The sequence below is a fragment of the Carcharodon carcharias genome, chromosome 2 (genome assembly GCF_017639515.1).
Source record: "Carcharodon carcharias isolate sCarCar2 chromosome 2, sCarCar2.pri, whole genome shotgun sequence".
Classification (NCBI taxonomy): Eukaryota; Metazoa; Chordata; class Chondrichthyes; order Lamniformes; family Lamnidae; genus Carcharodon; species Carcharodon carcharias.
The window spans coordinates 133,454,443-133,470,624 of record NC_054468.1 but is presented as its reverse complement, the minus strand read 5'-3'; the positions used below and the strand labels follow the sequence as shown (position 1 = coordinate 133,470,624).

General features: G+C 43.4%; 1 protein-coding gene across 1 annotated transcript in view; it reads right to left on the bottom strand.

Annotated features, from left to right (window-relative positions):
• Nucleotides 1-2,169, bottom strand: part of galm (galactose mutarotase) — a 101,448-nt gene extending 99,279 nt beyond the window's left edge. The window contains exon 1 of the mRNA XM_041182837.1: nt 1,661-2,169. Within this exon, the coding sequence (XP_041038771.1) occupies nt 1,661-1,847 (187 nt within the window). The 5' untranslated portion in view covers nt 1,848-2,169. The remainder of the gene's footprint in view (nt 1-1,660) is intronic.
• Nucleotides 2,170-16,182: the final 14,013 nt, after the last annotated feature.

Below are 16,182 nucleotides of genomic sequence, written 5' to 3'. Positions count from 1 at the left end.
GGGTGTGTGAAAGGAGGGGGCCATGACAAGAGGGAACGTAACAGATAGGGGTGTGAGGAGAAGGGGAGGTGCGATGTGATGTGGAGGTGTGACGGGAAGGAGGTCTTAGTTGAAAGTGAGCATCACAGAAATGGGCCATGATGGGAGGAAGGACGTGATGGGAGGAAAGGTGTGACAGGAGGGGATGTATGAGGGGAGAGGGGCATGACAGGAGGGGAAAAGACAAAAAAGGAGGTTGTGACGTGAAGGGAACATGACTGGAAGGGGGGGGGTGACAGGAAGGGGGCATGATGGGAAGAGAACATGACAGGAGGGGATGAAACAGGAGGTGGGGTGACGGGGGGGGGGTGACATAAAAGTATAAGAAATAGGAGCAGGAGTGGACCATTTGACCCCTCGATCCTGCCCACCATTCAATAAGATCATGGTTGATCTACCCTAGAACCTAAACTGCTCTTTTGTGCCAGCAAATCGTAGCCCTCAACAAACTGATATTTCAAGAAGGGATGTGATGGGATTGGAGCTATGAGTGAGTGGGGTGTGTGACGGGAGAGGGGCAAGATGAAAAGGGGGTCGTGACGAGAATGGGGCATGACAGGAAGGGGGGTGTAATGGGAGGTAGGGTGATGGGGGGCGTGGTGTGACAGGAGGAGATGTGTGATGGGAGGGGGGCCGGCAGGAGGCAGGCTGACAGGTACAGTGACAGAACAGGAGCTGATAGGAGGGCTGTGACAGGGTTGACAATGAGTTGACGGGTGGGATGATGGTGGGGTGGGGGTGACAGGAGCTGGGCTGATGGGTATTGTAATGGGAGGGGGGCTGACAAGCAGGGAGTGACAGGTGTGATGGAGTGATGAGTGTTGACCAATGTAGGGTGACGGGTGCCAGTGGGGGATGTGGCAGTGAAGCCCGGAGTTGGGGGAGGGGGGATAGGAATGAGCCACAAGTGTCAGTGGAGGCGTGAGCCAGGGGTATGTGAGGGGCTTTGCAGCAACAGAGGGGTAGGGAAGGTGTCTGGAGTGTGAAGAGACTCCTCCTAACTTAAAGGGCTGCATTCTCAGCAGGACCTAGGCCAATTCGGAACAGCGTCAATAATCAATGCAAAATAGCAGGGAAGTACATGACAAACAGCCCAAATTCACATGTTGACAGGTCCCAGGGGACCATCAGCGTGGACCCCCATGAAGCCATTTTTTGGCGAACTGAAAGTTCGGGGTTCTGGCGTAAGTCAACTCAACGGAACTTCTGACTCTGTCACAACCCTGAATAGCAGTGAATGTTTCAGCATTCGCCACTATTGAGGGCCGCAAGATCTTGACCAATTAGGCCCGATGATCAAAAGCTTGGTCAAAGAGGTAGGTTTGAAAAAGTGTCTTAAAAGGAAGAAAGTGGGGCAGAGAGGAGAGTACTGTATAGGGAGGGCATTCCAGAGTTTAGGAATAGAAACTGTTTAATGAAAATGACATTAGAGTTGCTGGCAGTTAAAATCCCACAATAAGTACAACGAAACAGCGGCGGGGAAAAAAAAGGTGGATTTAGAATAAACACACAAGAGGCTTGTACGGTGAGGTTTGCCTCAAGGGTTGATAAAAAAAAACTCTACTTGTGGAGAGGAATTTCCCCTCCTGGGGGATGTTGGTGAGGACTCTGAATGCCCCACCTTGCAGATTATCGAAGCCCAGGACGATGTCTGCCACTTGCCCGTCCCGGTCCTTGGTCTCCAGACTGGTTACTATGCCGCCCAGGGTCAGAACTCTCAGCGTCACCGAGTCGGAGCACAACGTGTAACGGCGGACCAGCCTCCCGTCCGGCAGCATCCCGAACTCATCCTCCCTGACTTCGGTCATGGTCCCAGTGCAGCAAAAGTGCGGCGTCCCTTTAGCCAGTCCAGTTAAAATGAATCGCTGGGTCAGTTTCTCTTTACCTTTGCCCCCTCCCCTCCTTATTGGTCAGATGTTGCAACCCCTGACATAATGTCTCGTGTTCGTGAACCCAAGGTTCATTCGGATTTTGCAAACCCAATCTTATTTTCTTTTGCAACGTCGCCGCCTTATTAATTCGACCTAAAATATTATGGCAAGGACAGCCGCCATGCTGCTTCCAAAGCAAGGTTTTTTTTAAACAAACTTTTCCAGCCGGTGACGTGCTGTTGATCGCCAATCGGCCTCTACTTCCTTGTTAGTCTGGGAGAGGAGAGGAAGAAAATGCAAAACAAAAATAAAAATACCTGGAAAAACTCAGCAGGTCTGACAGCATCTGCAGAGAGGAACACAGTTAACGTTTTGAGTCCGAATGACTCTTCAACAGAACTAAGGAAAAATAGAAAAGAGGTGAAATATAAGCTGGTTTAAAGGGGGGGGGGGGGAACAGGTAGAACTGGATAGAGGGCCACTGATAGGTGGAGATAGCCAAAAGGTGTCATAGACAAAGGGGTGTTGACTGTAGTGATATTAGCTAAGAAATGTGCTAGTAGGTGACATTAAGGGTAGAAAGCAGGACAAGCAAGGTACAGATAGCCCTAGTGGTGGTGGGATGAAGGGAAGGGATCGAAATGGGCTAAAAGGTAGAGATAAAACAATGGATGGAAATACATTTAAAAATAATGGAAATAGGTGGGAAAAGAAAACTATATAAATTATTGGAAAAAAAGGGATTGGAAAGAGGGTGGGGATGGAAGAGAGAGTTCATGATCTAAAATTGTTGAACTCAATATTCAGTCAGGAAGGCTGTAAAGTGCCTAATTGGAAGATGAAGTGCTGTTCCTCCAGTTTGCATTGAGCTTCACTGGAACAATGCAGCAGGCCAAGGACAGACATGTGGGCAAGAGAGCAGGGTGGAGTGTTGAAATGGCAAGCGACAGGGAGGTCTGGGTCATGCTTGCGGACAGACCAAAGTTGTTCTGCAAAGCAGTCACCCAGTCTGCGTTTGGTGTCTCCAATGTAGAGGAAACCGCATTGGGAGCAACGAATGCAGTAGACTAAATTGAGAGAAATGCAAGTGAAATGCTGCTTCACTTGGAAGAGTGTTTGGGCCCTTGGACAGTGAAGAGCGGGGAAGTAAAGGGGTAGGTGTTGCACCTTCTGCGGTTGCATGGGAAGGTGCCATGGGAGGGTGTTGAGGTGTAGGGGGTGATGGAGGAGTGGACCAGGGTGTCCCGGAGGGAATGATCCCTGTGGAATTCCGCCGGGGGGGGTGAAGGGAAGATGTGTTTGGTGGTGGTATCATGCTGGAGTTGGTGGAAATGGCACAGGATGATCCTTTGAATGCGGAGGCTGGTAGGGTGATAAGTGAGGACAAGGGGGACCCTATTATGGTTCTGGGAGGGAGAGGATGTGCGGGAGATGGGCTGGACATGGTTGAGGGCCCTGTCAAACACCATGGGTGGAAAATCTCAGTTAAGGAAGAAGGAAGACATGTCAGAGGAACTGTTTTTGAAAGAGGCATCATCAGAACAGATGCAACGGAGGCAAAGGAACTGAGAGAATGGGGTGGAGTCCTTTTGGGAAGCGGAGTGTGAGGAGCTGTAGTCAAAGGATCATCCTCCGCCATTTCCGCCAACTCCAGCATGATGCCACCACCAAACACATCTTCCCTTCACCCCCCCCTCCCCCAGCGGCATTCCTCAGGGATCGTTCCCTCTGGGATATCCTGGTCCACTCCTCCATTACCCCCTACACCTCAACCCCCTCCCACGGCACCTTCCCATGCAACGACAGAAGGTGCAACAGCTGCCCCTTTACTTCCCCTCTCCTCACCGTCCAAGGGCCCAAACACTCCTTTCAAGTGAAGCAGGATTTCACTTGCACTTCCCTCAATTTAGTCTACTGCACTCGTTGCTCCCAATGCGGTTTCCTCTACATTGGAGACACCAAACGCAGACTGGGTGACCACTTTGCAGAACACCTTTGGTCTGTCCACAAGCATGACCCAGACCTCCCTGTCGCTTGCTATTTCAACACTCCACCCTGCTCTCATGCCCACATGTCCATCCTCGGCCTGCTGCATTGTTCCAGTGAAGCTCAACGCAAACTGGAGTACAGCACCTCATCTTCTGACTAGGCACTTTACAGCCTTTCAAACTGAATATTGAGTTCAACAATTTTAGATCATGAATTCTCTCCTCCGTCCCCACCCGCTTTCCGATCTCCCCCCTTTTTTTCCTATAATTTATATAGATTTTTCTTTTCCCACCTATTTCCATTATTTTTAAATGTATTTCCATCCATTGTTTTATCTGTACCTTTTAGCCCATTTTGATATCTTCCCTTCATCTCACCCCCACTAGGGCTATCTGTACCTTGCTTGTCCTGCTTTCTACCCTTTATTAGCACATTCCTTAGATAATATCACCACCTTCAACACCTCTTTGTCCTTTTGTCTATGACATCTTTTGGCAATCTCCACCTATCACCGGCCCTCTATCCAGCTCTACTTGTCCCACCCTCCCTTAAACCAACTTATAATTCACCTCTTTTCTATTTTTCCTTAGTTCTGTTGAAGAGTCATACGGACTCGAAATGTTAACTGTGTTCCTCTCCGCAGATGCTGCCAGACCTGCTGAGTTTTTCCAGGTATTTTTATTTTTGTTTTGGATTTCCAGCATCTACAGTTTTTTGCTTTTATCTGGAGGAAGAAAATGCCACGTTCATGTTAATTCACTCTCAAGATAACGTGTTGGCGACAAGATTTCCATTTGTTGCTTGCTCCTGCTTCCCTTGTGGCAGTGAAAGTATGATCATATCAGGTAGTTGTGAAAATTAAATAAGACTTAGGTGACTGGATGAAGAGGAAAAGGCTTTCGGTAAAGCACTTTTGCACCTCCCAAAGCAGTTTACAGACAATGGGCAGAATCATCCCAGATTAGCACAAAGTGGGGTAGCGGGCGGGAAATAGGACGTTTTCACCCGCTAACTGCCATGGCAGGTTTTCGCGCCGTATCTTCCCATTCTCGGCGCATCCCGTCTCATTAATAATGCATTCCTGGGAAACACATCAGATCGCTGGCGGCCTCTGATTCGCCCACCCTGCCATCACCTCAGGCCTTCATTAATCCGGGCACCATATTTAAAGGGCGCCCCTGCACAGAGCTAACACTCTGTAAGGCATCAGAAGCTGCTGCAAAGTCATGGTTACCAAAGGGGAGGAAACACGCTGTCCCCAAATTTAGCAACACCTCCCTCGGACCCAGTGGGGGCCTGCTGTGAGGTCCTTCATCTCTGGTCAGGGTGAAGACCAGCAAGCAAGGTCACCAATCCAGCATGGAAGTTGGTGGCAGTGCTGGTCAGTATCAATGCCCTGCATAACAGGACAGCTACCCAGTGGATGATCTCCTCTGTTCCGCCAGGGGTAAGTCACTTTTCTCATTACTCTCAACTCCCACACTCACAAACCCATCACACATCCAATGGGATCTCACTCACTGCCAGTTCAAGAGACATCACCATTTGCTCTCTCACAGACGCACACCTTCATCTGTCCTGTGAATTATGTCCTCATCCCATCTATGGCACCACTCACCACCCAGACATGACAAGCATCTTTATCATCTGGCCTGGCAGGTATCCATCTGTTTTCATGCAGGACAAGCTAGCACACAACAAAAGGGAGAGGTTGCAGACTGGTGGAGAAAAGCCTGATATCAAGGTCCTCACAGACTTTGATAATAGAGTCACCCAGCTGGTTGGCAACAATCTGGACCATTCTTGTGCTGACAGTCAGGTTTGCGGTGCTCAACCAACTGAGGATCCAGCAATGCAACATCCATCAGACAACCATGCTGTGAGTCAGTTCCCCTGTTCTGCAGCTCCCTGCCATGCATGGATTATCTCTCCTTGTTCTCGCAGGCACACATGGGAAGCAGCCAAGGGGTCCATGACCCAGGTTCTTGACTCACAGCAGGAAGCCAGAATGTATTATGGGAGTTTTTGCTGCAGGAATGCAACTTTTTACAAACTTAAATGTTTTACATCAGATAGGGACGTGTTATTGAATAAAATGAGTCTATATGGAAGAGATTGAGTGTTTTAACTATATTATAAAATCGCATATAGTCCGCTCATGTCAGCAGCCCTACAGTATTTTACCATATGAGACCACCCTAATTGAAAGTTTCACAATCAGCAGTATTATGGTCAATTTTCTTATGAATTGCCCTCTCATCTCTTTGTAAAGGTTACACTGTCCATTCTCAGAGCCACAGTGTTGAAATCAATTCATAGCACCATATGTTAGTAAATTTGATTAATATACAATTTCCAAAAATAATTTGCTAATATTATAGTCCCAGTATTTGATTAGTTTCTATTTAGGTAAACGTTTTTGATTCTTTAAACATTTGTTCTTTGCTCCAAATGTTTAGGGCCCGTCCCTCACTTTTGACATTTCTGCTTGATGTGCCAGATTCAGCTTGCAATAACTTCAAAGTAAGATGGCAACCTGAAGTGTTGAGGTTGGCGGGGTGAGAGAGGGAGTGAAATCATAATATAGTGCATTACTGCTAAATCACTAGAGAATTACAGCGTTCATATCTTTTGGGTATGTAGACAATGAACTTTGTGTTCTTATTCCTTTTTGTTTGGTAAGCTTGCTATCCCTTGGTTTATCCAGCTGGCTGGAATATGTCAATTAAGCAGTGCATCTTGTGACTAACCTAAATTTGAACCTTGGTGCCTTGTATCTGAGTAAGCAGGTTTGGGCAAATGAGTGATGATTTTGAAATATAATATTGTATATTACAGTTGGAGTCTCTTACTGAGCTGCAAGCTGAACAATGAATGTTTCAAATGTCAGGTAATACATTGGAAATATCAAAGCCTGTCTACTATGTTCATCCGTTCTCTTGAAGGTGAAAAATATCATAATTATAGAAACTGCTAATTGAACTTTGTAAGAATTAAAATTGTACAGAAGCAAGAATAAATCAGCAAAACATAAACATAGTACTCAACTTACCCCACAGACGTTTCAAACCAATTGAGATCCAGATCTTAAGCTTGGTCTTGTAATTGGAGAACTGCTAAGGTGGAGGAACTTGTAACAGTTGTGACAGCTGTTTCCATTTCAAATATTTGTGCCTGGACTAAACCTGATGAAAGGTCATTGACGTAAAAAGTTTACTCTATTTCTCTCTGCATGTGCTGCCTATTTCCAGCAATGTTTGTTTTTACTCCATTATGCCATTGTTCTGATGGGGGTGGGCAGCTGGTGTTGGTGGAGTGAGAATTTAAAAACTAATCAAACTTGGCTTAAAACTGCTTGTTTGGATGGCCAGCGTTCATGCACATTAAATGTTAGGGGCGACATAGAGGCACAATTACATATATATAAACATTTCTTAGAAAAGGGAATAGTGCCAGAGGATTAATAGACACCTAATGTGTTTCTAATAGATGAAAGGGAGATGGAATAAGTCCAATTAGCTTAACATCAGTGAAAGGGAAGATAATGGAATCCTTGCTGAAAGATGTAATAGAAACACCTAGGAACTGAAAATATAATGGTCAGTGCAGATTGCAAAATAAAATCATGCTTGACCAACTGTATTGAATTCTTTGAAGTAACGTAAGGTTGGATAAGGGGCTCTTAGAAAAGCCTTCAGTAATGTACTGCATTGTAGACTCCTGGCTAAGGTCAGAAGTTAGAATAAAAAGAGAAAAATGCTGGAAATATTCAACAGGTCAGACAGCATCTGTGGAGCAATAGTTAACGTCAATGATTTAGATATCCGGCACATCAGCTCTGACAAAGCTCATTGATCTGAAGAATTAACGTTGTTTCTCTTTCAACATAGCTGCCTGACCTGGAGTATTTGAAGCATTTTCTATTTTTATTTTTGATTTCCAGCCTTTTCAGTATTTTGCTTTTTGCATCAGAATATGTGGAGTTGGGGCAAGTAGCAGAATAGATAAGGTGGTTGCAAAACAGAATGGGTTAAAGATGGTTGCTCAGATTGGCTAGTGATATTAATGATATTAAACAAGGATCACTGCTGGGACCGCTGTTCACCATTTATATAAATTGAGCTGAAGAGTTGAAATACTATTTCAAAATTTGTAGACGATGCCAAATTTGTGTGTGTGGGGATTGCCTGGTGATGGGAGGGCTGTCAAAATACAAAAAATGAGTATGTAATTGACAGATGAGCATCAAGAAATAGGAAAGTGAATACGTTTTGGTAGGAAGAATAGAAAGGCTGTATACTCTTGGAAATTCAGTGCCTAAATGGGATAGGAGCACAGATATGTAAATCACAAAGGTGTAAGGTGGGTTAATTTTTTTTAAAAAGCAAAAATAATATTTTGTATAAAACCTTGGTTAGACCATATTTGGGGTATTGCAAACAGTTTTAGTCTCCATATTATTAAAACAAACATAGAGACTAGAGAGGATGCAAGAAATAATAGAATTGTTACAACTATCAGACAATATTGACCATATTGGGGTTCTTTTTCTGTAGAAAGGAGAAGACTGAGCGGTGACCTGAGACGTCTTCAATGTTGTTGTCAAGCTCATCCGGCTAGTTTTATTCTGGCAATTTTAATATAGGTTTCATTTGACTTTGAGTGGCTCTTTAGATGTCTTGCTTGTCTCTAGGCAACAACGGATGCTGGTGTGATAACTTGGAAGTCATGTGCTACTATCTGTTCCCCATGCCAAGATCAGTTGGAGTTGAAAATCCAAGGTCTCTAACCAAACTGCTAATTTGGTGCCAACTATAGTGTTGCTGGCAATCTTGGATACCATAAGAATGAGTGGTGCAGGAAGTGAAATATGTCAATGGTAGGCTGAAGAGGCTGGGCATAAATGTATCAAAGAGCTTTGCTTTGCATCAAGTGGAAGTAGTTACTGTGTCTTGTCTTTTTCTGATGAATCTGCATATGCTTTGCTTTGATAACCTTTCTATCATGTAGTCTCCAACACTGCATGCAATACTATTAACATTATGCATCTACTCATTAGAAAGTTTCTTTTTTGAGAGATTTACTAAAATTTTATCTTAACTTTTATTTAGCCAGCCAAATGTTTGATGGATTGAGTTTAAAAGCAGTTTAGACTGATGTGTTTGACAGCCATCTGGATTGTCTGTTGAAACTAATTTGCTGTTTCTACTTTGTGGCTGTGAGCATAAAGCTCCTTGTATTGTAGTGCTAAAACATGTTGCAATGTCAAAGGCACCTGGTGGGAATTAGTAAAACCGCAGCAGTGAAATAGAGCACATTTAAGTTAGATTTATGTGGAACATTACTTTCGTTTAGCCAGAGCTTCTTATGATGACGGTTAAATCCTGTGGCATGACCATTTCTATTTGGCTTGCTCAACTTGCAGCCGCGGAATCATAGAATGATATAGCACAGAAAAGCAATTTGGCCATCAAGCCTATGCCAGCTCTTAGAAGGAGTAATCCAATTAGCTTTACTCCTGTCCTTTTTCCTAGTAGCCCTGCAAATTTTTTCCCTTTAAGTATTTATTCAATTCTTTTGAAAGATATTTGATCGTTGCCACCCATTTATTCATTTTGCATTCCAGATCACCATAACTCAGTGTATATTTATTCTTGTCTCTGGATCATTTGCCAATTTTCTTAAATTTGAGTCCTCTGGTTATCTGTTGCCACTGAAAATAGTTTCTCCTTGTTAACTTGATCAAAACTCCACACACATGTCTCAAAACTGGCAGCCTCGGGACGCGTGTGTGCCATTTTTTTTGGAAAAAGGTCCTGAAGCATTTCACAGGACCTGTAGTGTAATTAGATAAAGATTGACATCAATTAAATCTAAGTCTAAGGCAGCCACACTGAAGATGGATGGTGCTTTGGTTAGGCCACAGCTCACTTTTGGTTACTTGAGCAGTAGAGAAAAACTCCAGATGGAAATTGTGCAGAGAAGTGCAACTCCTTGAGCTTGGTCGGTTGGGGTCAAGGGTTACTCTGATTACTCGGTGCATGGTAAATGACAGTGGTGCAAAGCGGATGACTACTTGGCATGCTGCCTCGTCCATGTAGCAACTCGCTGAACAGGCCACTAAGTGTTTTCACTTACTTAGTAGAACTTAAAAATTCTTGCATGGCTAGCTTAAAAAAAAAAGTCCGGTTTTTGGACATTACCGGTTTTCGGGTGGCTAGATTTGAAGTACCATACCTCCTCTTAGATTTCCCCTTAACATTTATACTCTGGCAAGACCAACCCCAGCTTCTTGAATGACCATTTCACTGAAGTCCCACATCTTTGGAATTCCAGTAAATATCCTCTACCCTCTCACCAAAGGCCTTGACACTTGACAAGTGTGGAGCCCAGAATTGGATGCGCTACACCAGCTGAGGCCTAAACCAATGAGATAAAGGTTTAGCATAATGTCCTTGCTTTTGTACTCTCTGCTTCTTTTTGTACAGCCAAGGATCCCCCGTACTTTGGAACAGCCTTCTCAACTTGGCCTGCCACCTTCACAGATTTGCACCCCCAGGAGTTTCTGTTCCTGCACCATCTCCAAAATTGTTTCTGTTTAGTTTATATTGCTCCTGCTGATTCTTCCTACGAGAATAGTTCATTTCACACTTTTCTACATTGAATTTCTTCTGCCATGTGTCTGCCATTTTCCCAATCTATAATGTCCCCTTGAAGTCTGTTACTGTCCTCTTTGTATCATTCTCCACCCCTATCCCAACCCAGTCTATGTCTGATTGTGGAGGGGGAAAAAGAAGTTATCCCCCAATTCACTTACAACAGCCCTTTCAAAATCCCAATTATCTAACCATTGGCTCTCTATTCACCACAACCTTTCTGCAGCTGCTGATTTGCACACCTGTAGCCACTGGGGTGACTAACTGGTCTTGCTGTTCACAAGCAGATCTGGCAGGACCACATAAAGTACTATGGGATCCTGCTGAGACCTGTTAAAATTGCTCACTATTCCAGGATCACCTGGGAATGCCAATATAATCATCCACCCCTGACTACTTAACCCTACTGTAAGCCAACTTAAACACTCCCCTTTGTCTCCTACACCTGCAACTGTAACAAACAAGGGACTTCTTTGTCACTAAGGTTGAGTCAAGCTGGTGCCTCTGCTTCTTCCCTCCTCCCACTGGGCCAAACTTTCTCTAAAGCATTCTCTTCCTTGGCCCTCAACATGCATCTTTAGTTTCTTTCCTATCTCCCCATATGCCCTCTCTGACCTCACCTTGTTCTTGAGACCCACCTCCTGCTTCCTCAATCCTACTGCTGCTTCATTTCATGGTCTCCATGTTAGCTGATGTCCTTAACAACTCAGTTCTGCCTTGAGTTACTGTTCCCCTCTCCTTTAAATTTTCTTTCTTCCTCGCCTCGCCACAAAATTAACCCTTGAGCCCACTGTCCATGCAAGCTACTGCCCCCATGTCTAAACTCCCTTTCCTTTCCAAAGCCCTTGAACCTATCATCTCTAAACCCATGCTTATCTTTCCTCGAGCTCCATGTTCCGAGTTGCCCCAAATCTTGCTTTTGTCACAGCCACAGTACCATATCAGCTTTTGCTGAAGTCACAAATGATGTCCTGTGTGTCTATAACAAGGATACAATATCCCTCCTTGTCCTGTGTCTCACCACCTGCCTCCAACACCACCTCTATCACCCAGCTGGCGCAGGGATGAAGAGTTTCCACTATTTGACAGAATTCAGACTTTGTGGCCATAGAATTCTGCTCTTTTAGTCCCTTTTCTGACCTCTGCCTCTGCAGAGGTGCATTTGAGCGAGATCATGCTGTAAAATTTTAAAAGAACAAGATGCGACTGAGCTTACAAACACAACAGCAAGAAGAAATTGGGCTTCCCTTTTGATTCTAGCAGATGGAAATGTACCTGTGCAGTTTGCCTTCCCCTGGCTGCCAGTGCAATGTATTGACGTGTGAATTTGTTGGACGTTGTGCTGAAATATGAGCTGTTGGGTGAGGAAAGAGAGGTTGAACACGGTGTGTGAATGTCACAAAGCACAGGAACAGCTCCATGATCGAATAGGACTGCATTTCCTGCCAATGCAGTGCATGCCCTGAGAGTGTGTAGTTCGAGCATGTTGCTCTGTGACATCATTTGAAGTGCATAAGTAGGTAGCATCCAGGACCAAAGGTGGTGCTGCTGAGATCATCACAGCTGAGAGGCAGCGTCCCTTTAACAGGCACTCAGAAAGAAATGCAAAACTGTATTAACTTGTACTCCTCCGTTGTGAGTTATTTAAATTATACATAAAGGAAAGACACAGATTTATGTCAAGACAGTGCACCCTGTCCTTCTTGGGCACCAGCATGCTGGGATGAATCTCAGCTGCTTGGAACCGGAATTCATATAACTAGTTAGTTTGAAAAAAGTGTATTTTTGCAAGGAATAATTAGAGTTGTCTGGAACAAGGTGCAATAGCAAATCATTAGGTTTCGCTGTGAAAACTGTCTGCCATCCATAAAGCCTGGAGAAAGCATATGGCAGCCACAATAGCTATTAAATAAGCAAGCATTGATGGGGGATTCCCTGACAGCGTTTTCTCGTGGAAAGGAGGGAGGTGATGGGGTGAGGAGGAGTGGGTGGTGACCCCCATAAATACTGCCCAGCACTCCCTATGGCTGTCAGCACTAGCTGACACTCCCCAGGATCTGCCGAATTTTGAAATTCTCACATGCACGATTCTTCTGACGGCACCACGACTTGCAGCCCATAACTGTGCACATGCAGAGGTCTGACGAGAGGCCCCTTTCAGATTGTTGTGCATCTTTGGCCTGAATGGCTCTCTCTGGCTCTGAGCAGTGTGGGTTTAAAGGTTGGGGACAGTTTTGATTAACTTCGTGCCAAATTCGATTTCTTGGTTATGAACTACTGGGTAGTAGGTCTTTTCTCTACTTGTGCCCTATAATCCCTGTATTCTCTAAAGCTAATTAGCTTTATTGGCCAGCAAGGAAAGTTGAACATGACATCATCATTGAAAATTAGCATAAATAATAGCATTGACAGAAGACATGGAGCATTCCATTTGTAATTTTGTTCTAGCAAACCTTGCAAAGCCATGCAAAATGTGAATTTTAGGAAAGTAGCTTAAATTAGTTTGGAGGTTGTAACTGCCATTATATGTTTAGAGAAGTCGGTTAGTGATTCAAAGTTCTTATGTATATAACAGCAGTTTGTATTTATAAAGGTTTAATGTCAAATGTTTCACAGGAACAATATAAAACAAAGTACAAGTTTGAGCCACAGAAGGTGGTATTAGGTCAGGTGCCCAAAAGCTTGGTCAAAGAGTTGGGTTTTAGGGGAGTGTCTTAAAGGAGGAAAACAAGACTGAGGTAGAGGTTTAAGGTGGGAGTCCAGAGCTTAGGGCCTTGGAAGACCAAAACTGTTGTCTTTGTTCTCTGCCACAAGACCTGTTCCCTAGCTATTGACTCCATTACTCTCCTTGGAAATGGCCTGAGACTGAACCAGAATATTTGCAACCTCGGTGTTATATTTGATCCTGAGGTGAGCTTCTGTCCATCTATCTGTGCCATCACCAAGATCATCTGCTTCCACCTTTGTAACATCACCTGACTGCCAACCTTGTCTCAGCTCATCTGTTGAAACCCTCATCCATGCCTTTGTTCCCTCTAGACATGACTCTTACAATGCATTCCTGGTCTGCCTCTCACATTTTATCCTTCATAAACTTGAGATCATGCAAACCTCAGCTGTCCCTGTCCCTACTCATGCCATATCCTATTCCTCCATCACCCTTGTGATCGCTGAGCTACATCGGCACCCAGTTAAGTAATGCTGTGATTTTAATATTCTTTTTATTTCAAACACCTCCATGACTTCGCTCCCTATCTCTGTAATCTTCTCCAGTCCCACAACTCTGTTATCTGCGCTCCTCTAATTCAGGTCTCTTGAGCATCCCCAATTTGCTCCACTATTGGTGACTGAGCTGCCAGGCTCTAAGCTTTGGAATTCCCTCCCTAAATCTACCCAAATCTCTGCTTCTCTTTCTTCCTTTTAAGACATTGCTTACCTTTTCAGCCATCTGCTCTTAATTGCCTTATGTGGCTAGGTGACAAATTTTGCTTTGTAACACTACTGGGAATAACCATGGGAAATTTTATAATGTTGAAAGACGATATGCGAATACAAGGTGTCGTCATTTGTCTCTCTTATCCTGAGCCCAAATCATTCATGTATCTTGTTAGGGGCAGTGGTTCCAACAATGACCCCTGGGGGAGATCGCTGTATACCCCATTCCATTCTGAACAACAACGCCATAATCATGTTTTCCGGTCTTATTAACCAATTTTGTATCCATGTTGTAACTGCTCTTTTAATCTCATGGGCATCAATTTTATTAACCAGTCTTATGTAGTACTTATTATGTTACAAATGCTTGTGATGAAATGAGGATTTTGATGCTTATTTTTAACATTGTATTGAGTAGCAGATTTTGTGAAAAATGTCAATTTTTCAATATGCTGTGTTTTAATTTGCCTATGGGCTGCTAACTTTCTCATCACTCCTTTCAGAATATCATGATTGTACCTCTCTGCATTGCTTGTAACGGGAATAGCAAGGGTATCACTTCAAGTGAAAACTGGTCTTTTTTTAGCAATTCTGTTTTGGGGTCATATAATTTTCATTCATTCAGTTATTGAAAAAGTATTGAAGCATTGTTTACATTTTCATTTAGTGCCATGTCCCCCGACTATTTTTCCAAGCAGTACAACCTTCAAGAATATAATTGAATGTAAGGATTTGAGATTTTTCCTTGAAGTACTTGATCTATCAACTTCCATACTTCTAAATGTTAGGCGGAACATTTTCTCCCAATAATTCTGCTCCTTGAGCATAAAAGATCTCTAAGCACAACATTGAAGAGGAGCTGGGAAATTTTGCTGCCATGGCTAATATTCACTCCTCAACCTACACCTCTTAAACAGATTATTTGGTCGTCGTCATGTTGCTGTTTGAGGGACTTCGCTTTGGGCAAATAGTTTGCTACATTTGTGACATTAACCGTGATTGCTTCAAAAGTGCTTTGTTATCTCTAAAGCACTTTGTGATGTTCTGAGGTTGGGAAAGTTGCTTTATAAATCTAAGCTCTTCATTTTCTTTTGCAGTATTACAGTAAAGTAAATTGGGATTTCTGCTTTGCCTGTTTCTCCTGTTACTTTTGGAATGTTTCCGTAGACGGTGTTCTTGGAATTCTAAAATTGAATTTTTCTGGTTCTTCAGTTCATCTGTAATGAAGCTGGAGTAAATGCGAGAAGGATTAGATCATTTATTGGTTGAATGGATTAAAGTTTTATTATCACAAGCAAAATGCTTTTGAGGTTTGCCTTGGCCATGTCATTAGAGTACCAAGATTAGATTTTAGTGTTTTCAGAATGAAATTTGGAGATTAAACATCTTCCACCACTAACCATGAAGTTATATGTATCAAAACATTATTTTCATCTGAACAGTTGAAAGGTCATTGACCTTTGTTTCTCTCTCCGAAGAACCTGCCAGCCCCACTGAGTATTTCTAGCATTTTCTGTTTTAGACTTATGTTTACTGCTTAAGTCAAGCAACTTAGTAGTTTCACTTTGTTACTCACGTTATAAAAACAACTAGATGCTGTACAGTTTGTTAATTTTTAACTTTTCTTAATTGTGCTTACTGCAAAAATCAACTATTGCTTTTGTATTCTTGTTAAATAAAATACTGCAGATTCTGGAAATCTGAAATAAAAGCAGAAAGTGTTGGAAATTCTCAGAAGGTCAGGCAGCATCTCAGGAGAAAGAAAAACAAGAGTTCTGGGAAGGGCCATCGGCCTGAATTCGGTTTCTCTCCACAGATGCTGCCTGACCTGCTGAGTATCTTCAGCATTTTCTGGTTTAATTCCTATTTAACAAGCTACATTTCCTGTATACTGAAACTTAACCATTATATAAAAAGAGCCTTGGCTGGTGTCCAGCAGAACAAATCATTTTACATTTATTTGGGACAAGTATTGGAAACAATTTGGGCTGCCCAGACTTCCTCTTTGATTTCTAGAAAGACAGTGGGTCTCAGGCTGAAACTGCCAATTAATTTAACACCAGGTATGGGCAAACGAGATAAAACAGCAGAGAAAGTTAAGTCTAGCCACCACTTCAGTGCTGTTGAGAACAAGATAAACCTGAATTTTTAAGTAATCAGACTAATTTTATGCTTCTCGGGCTTGTCTGGTG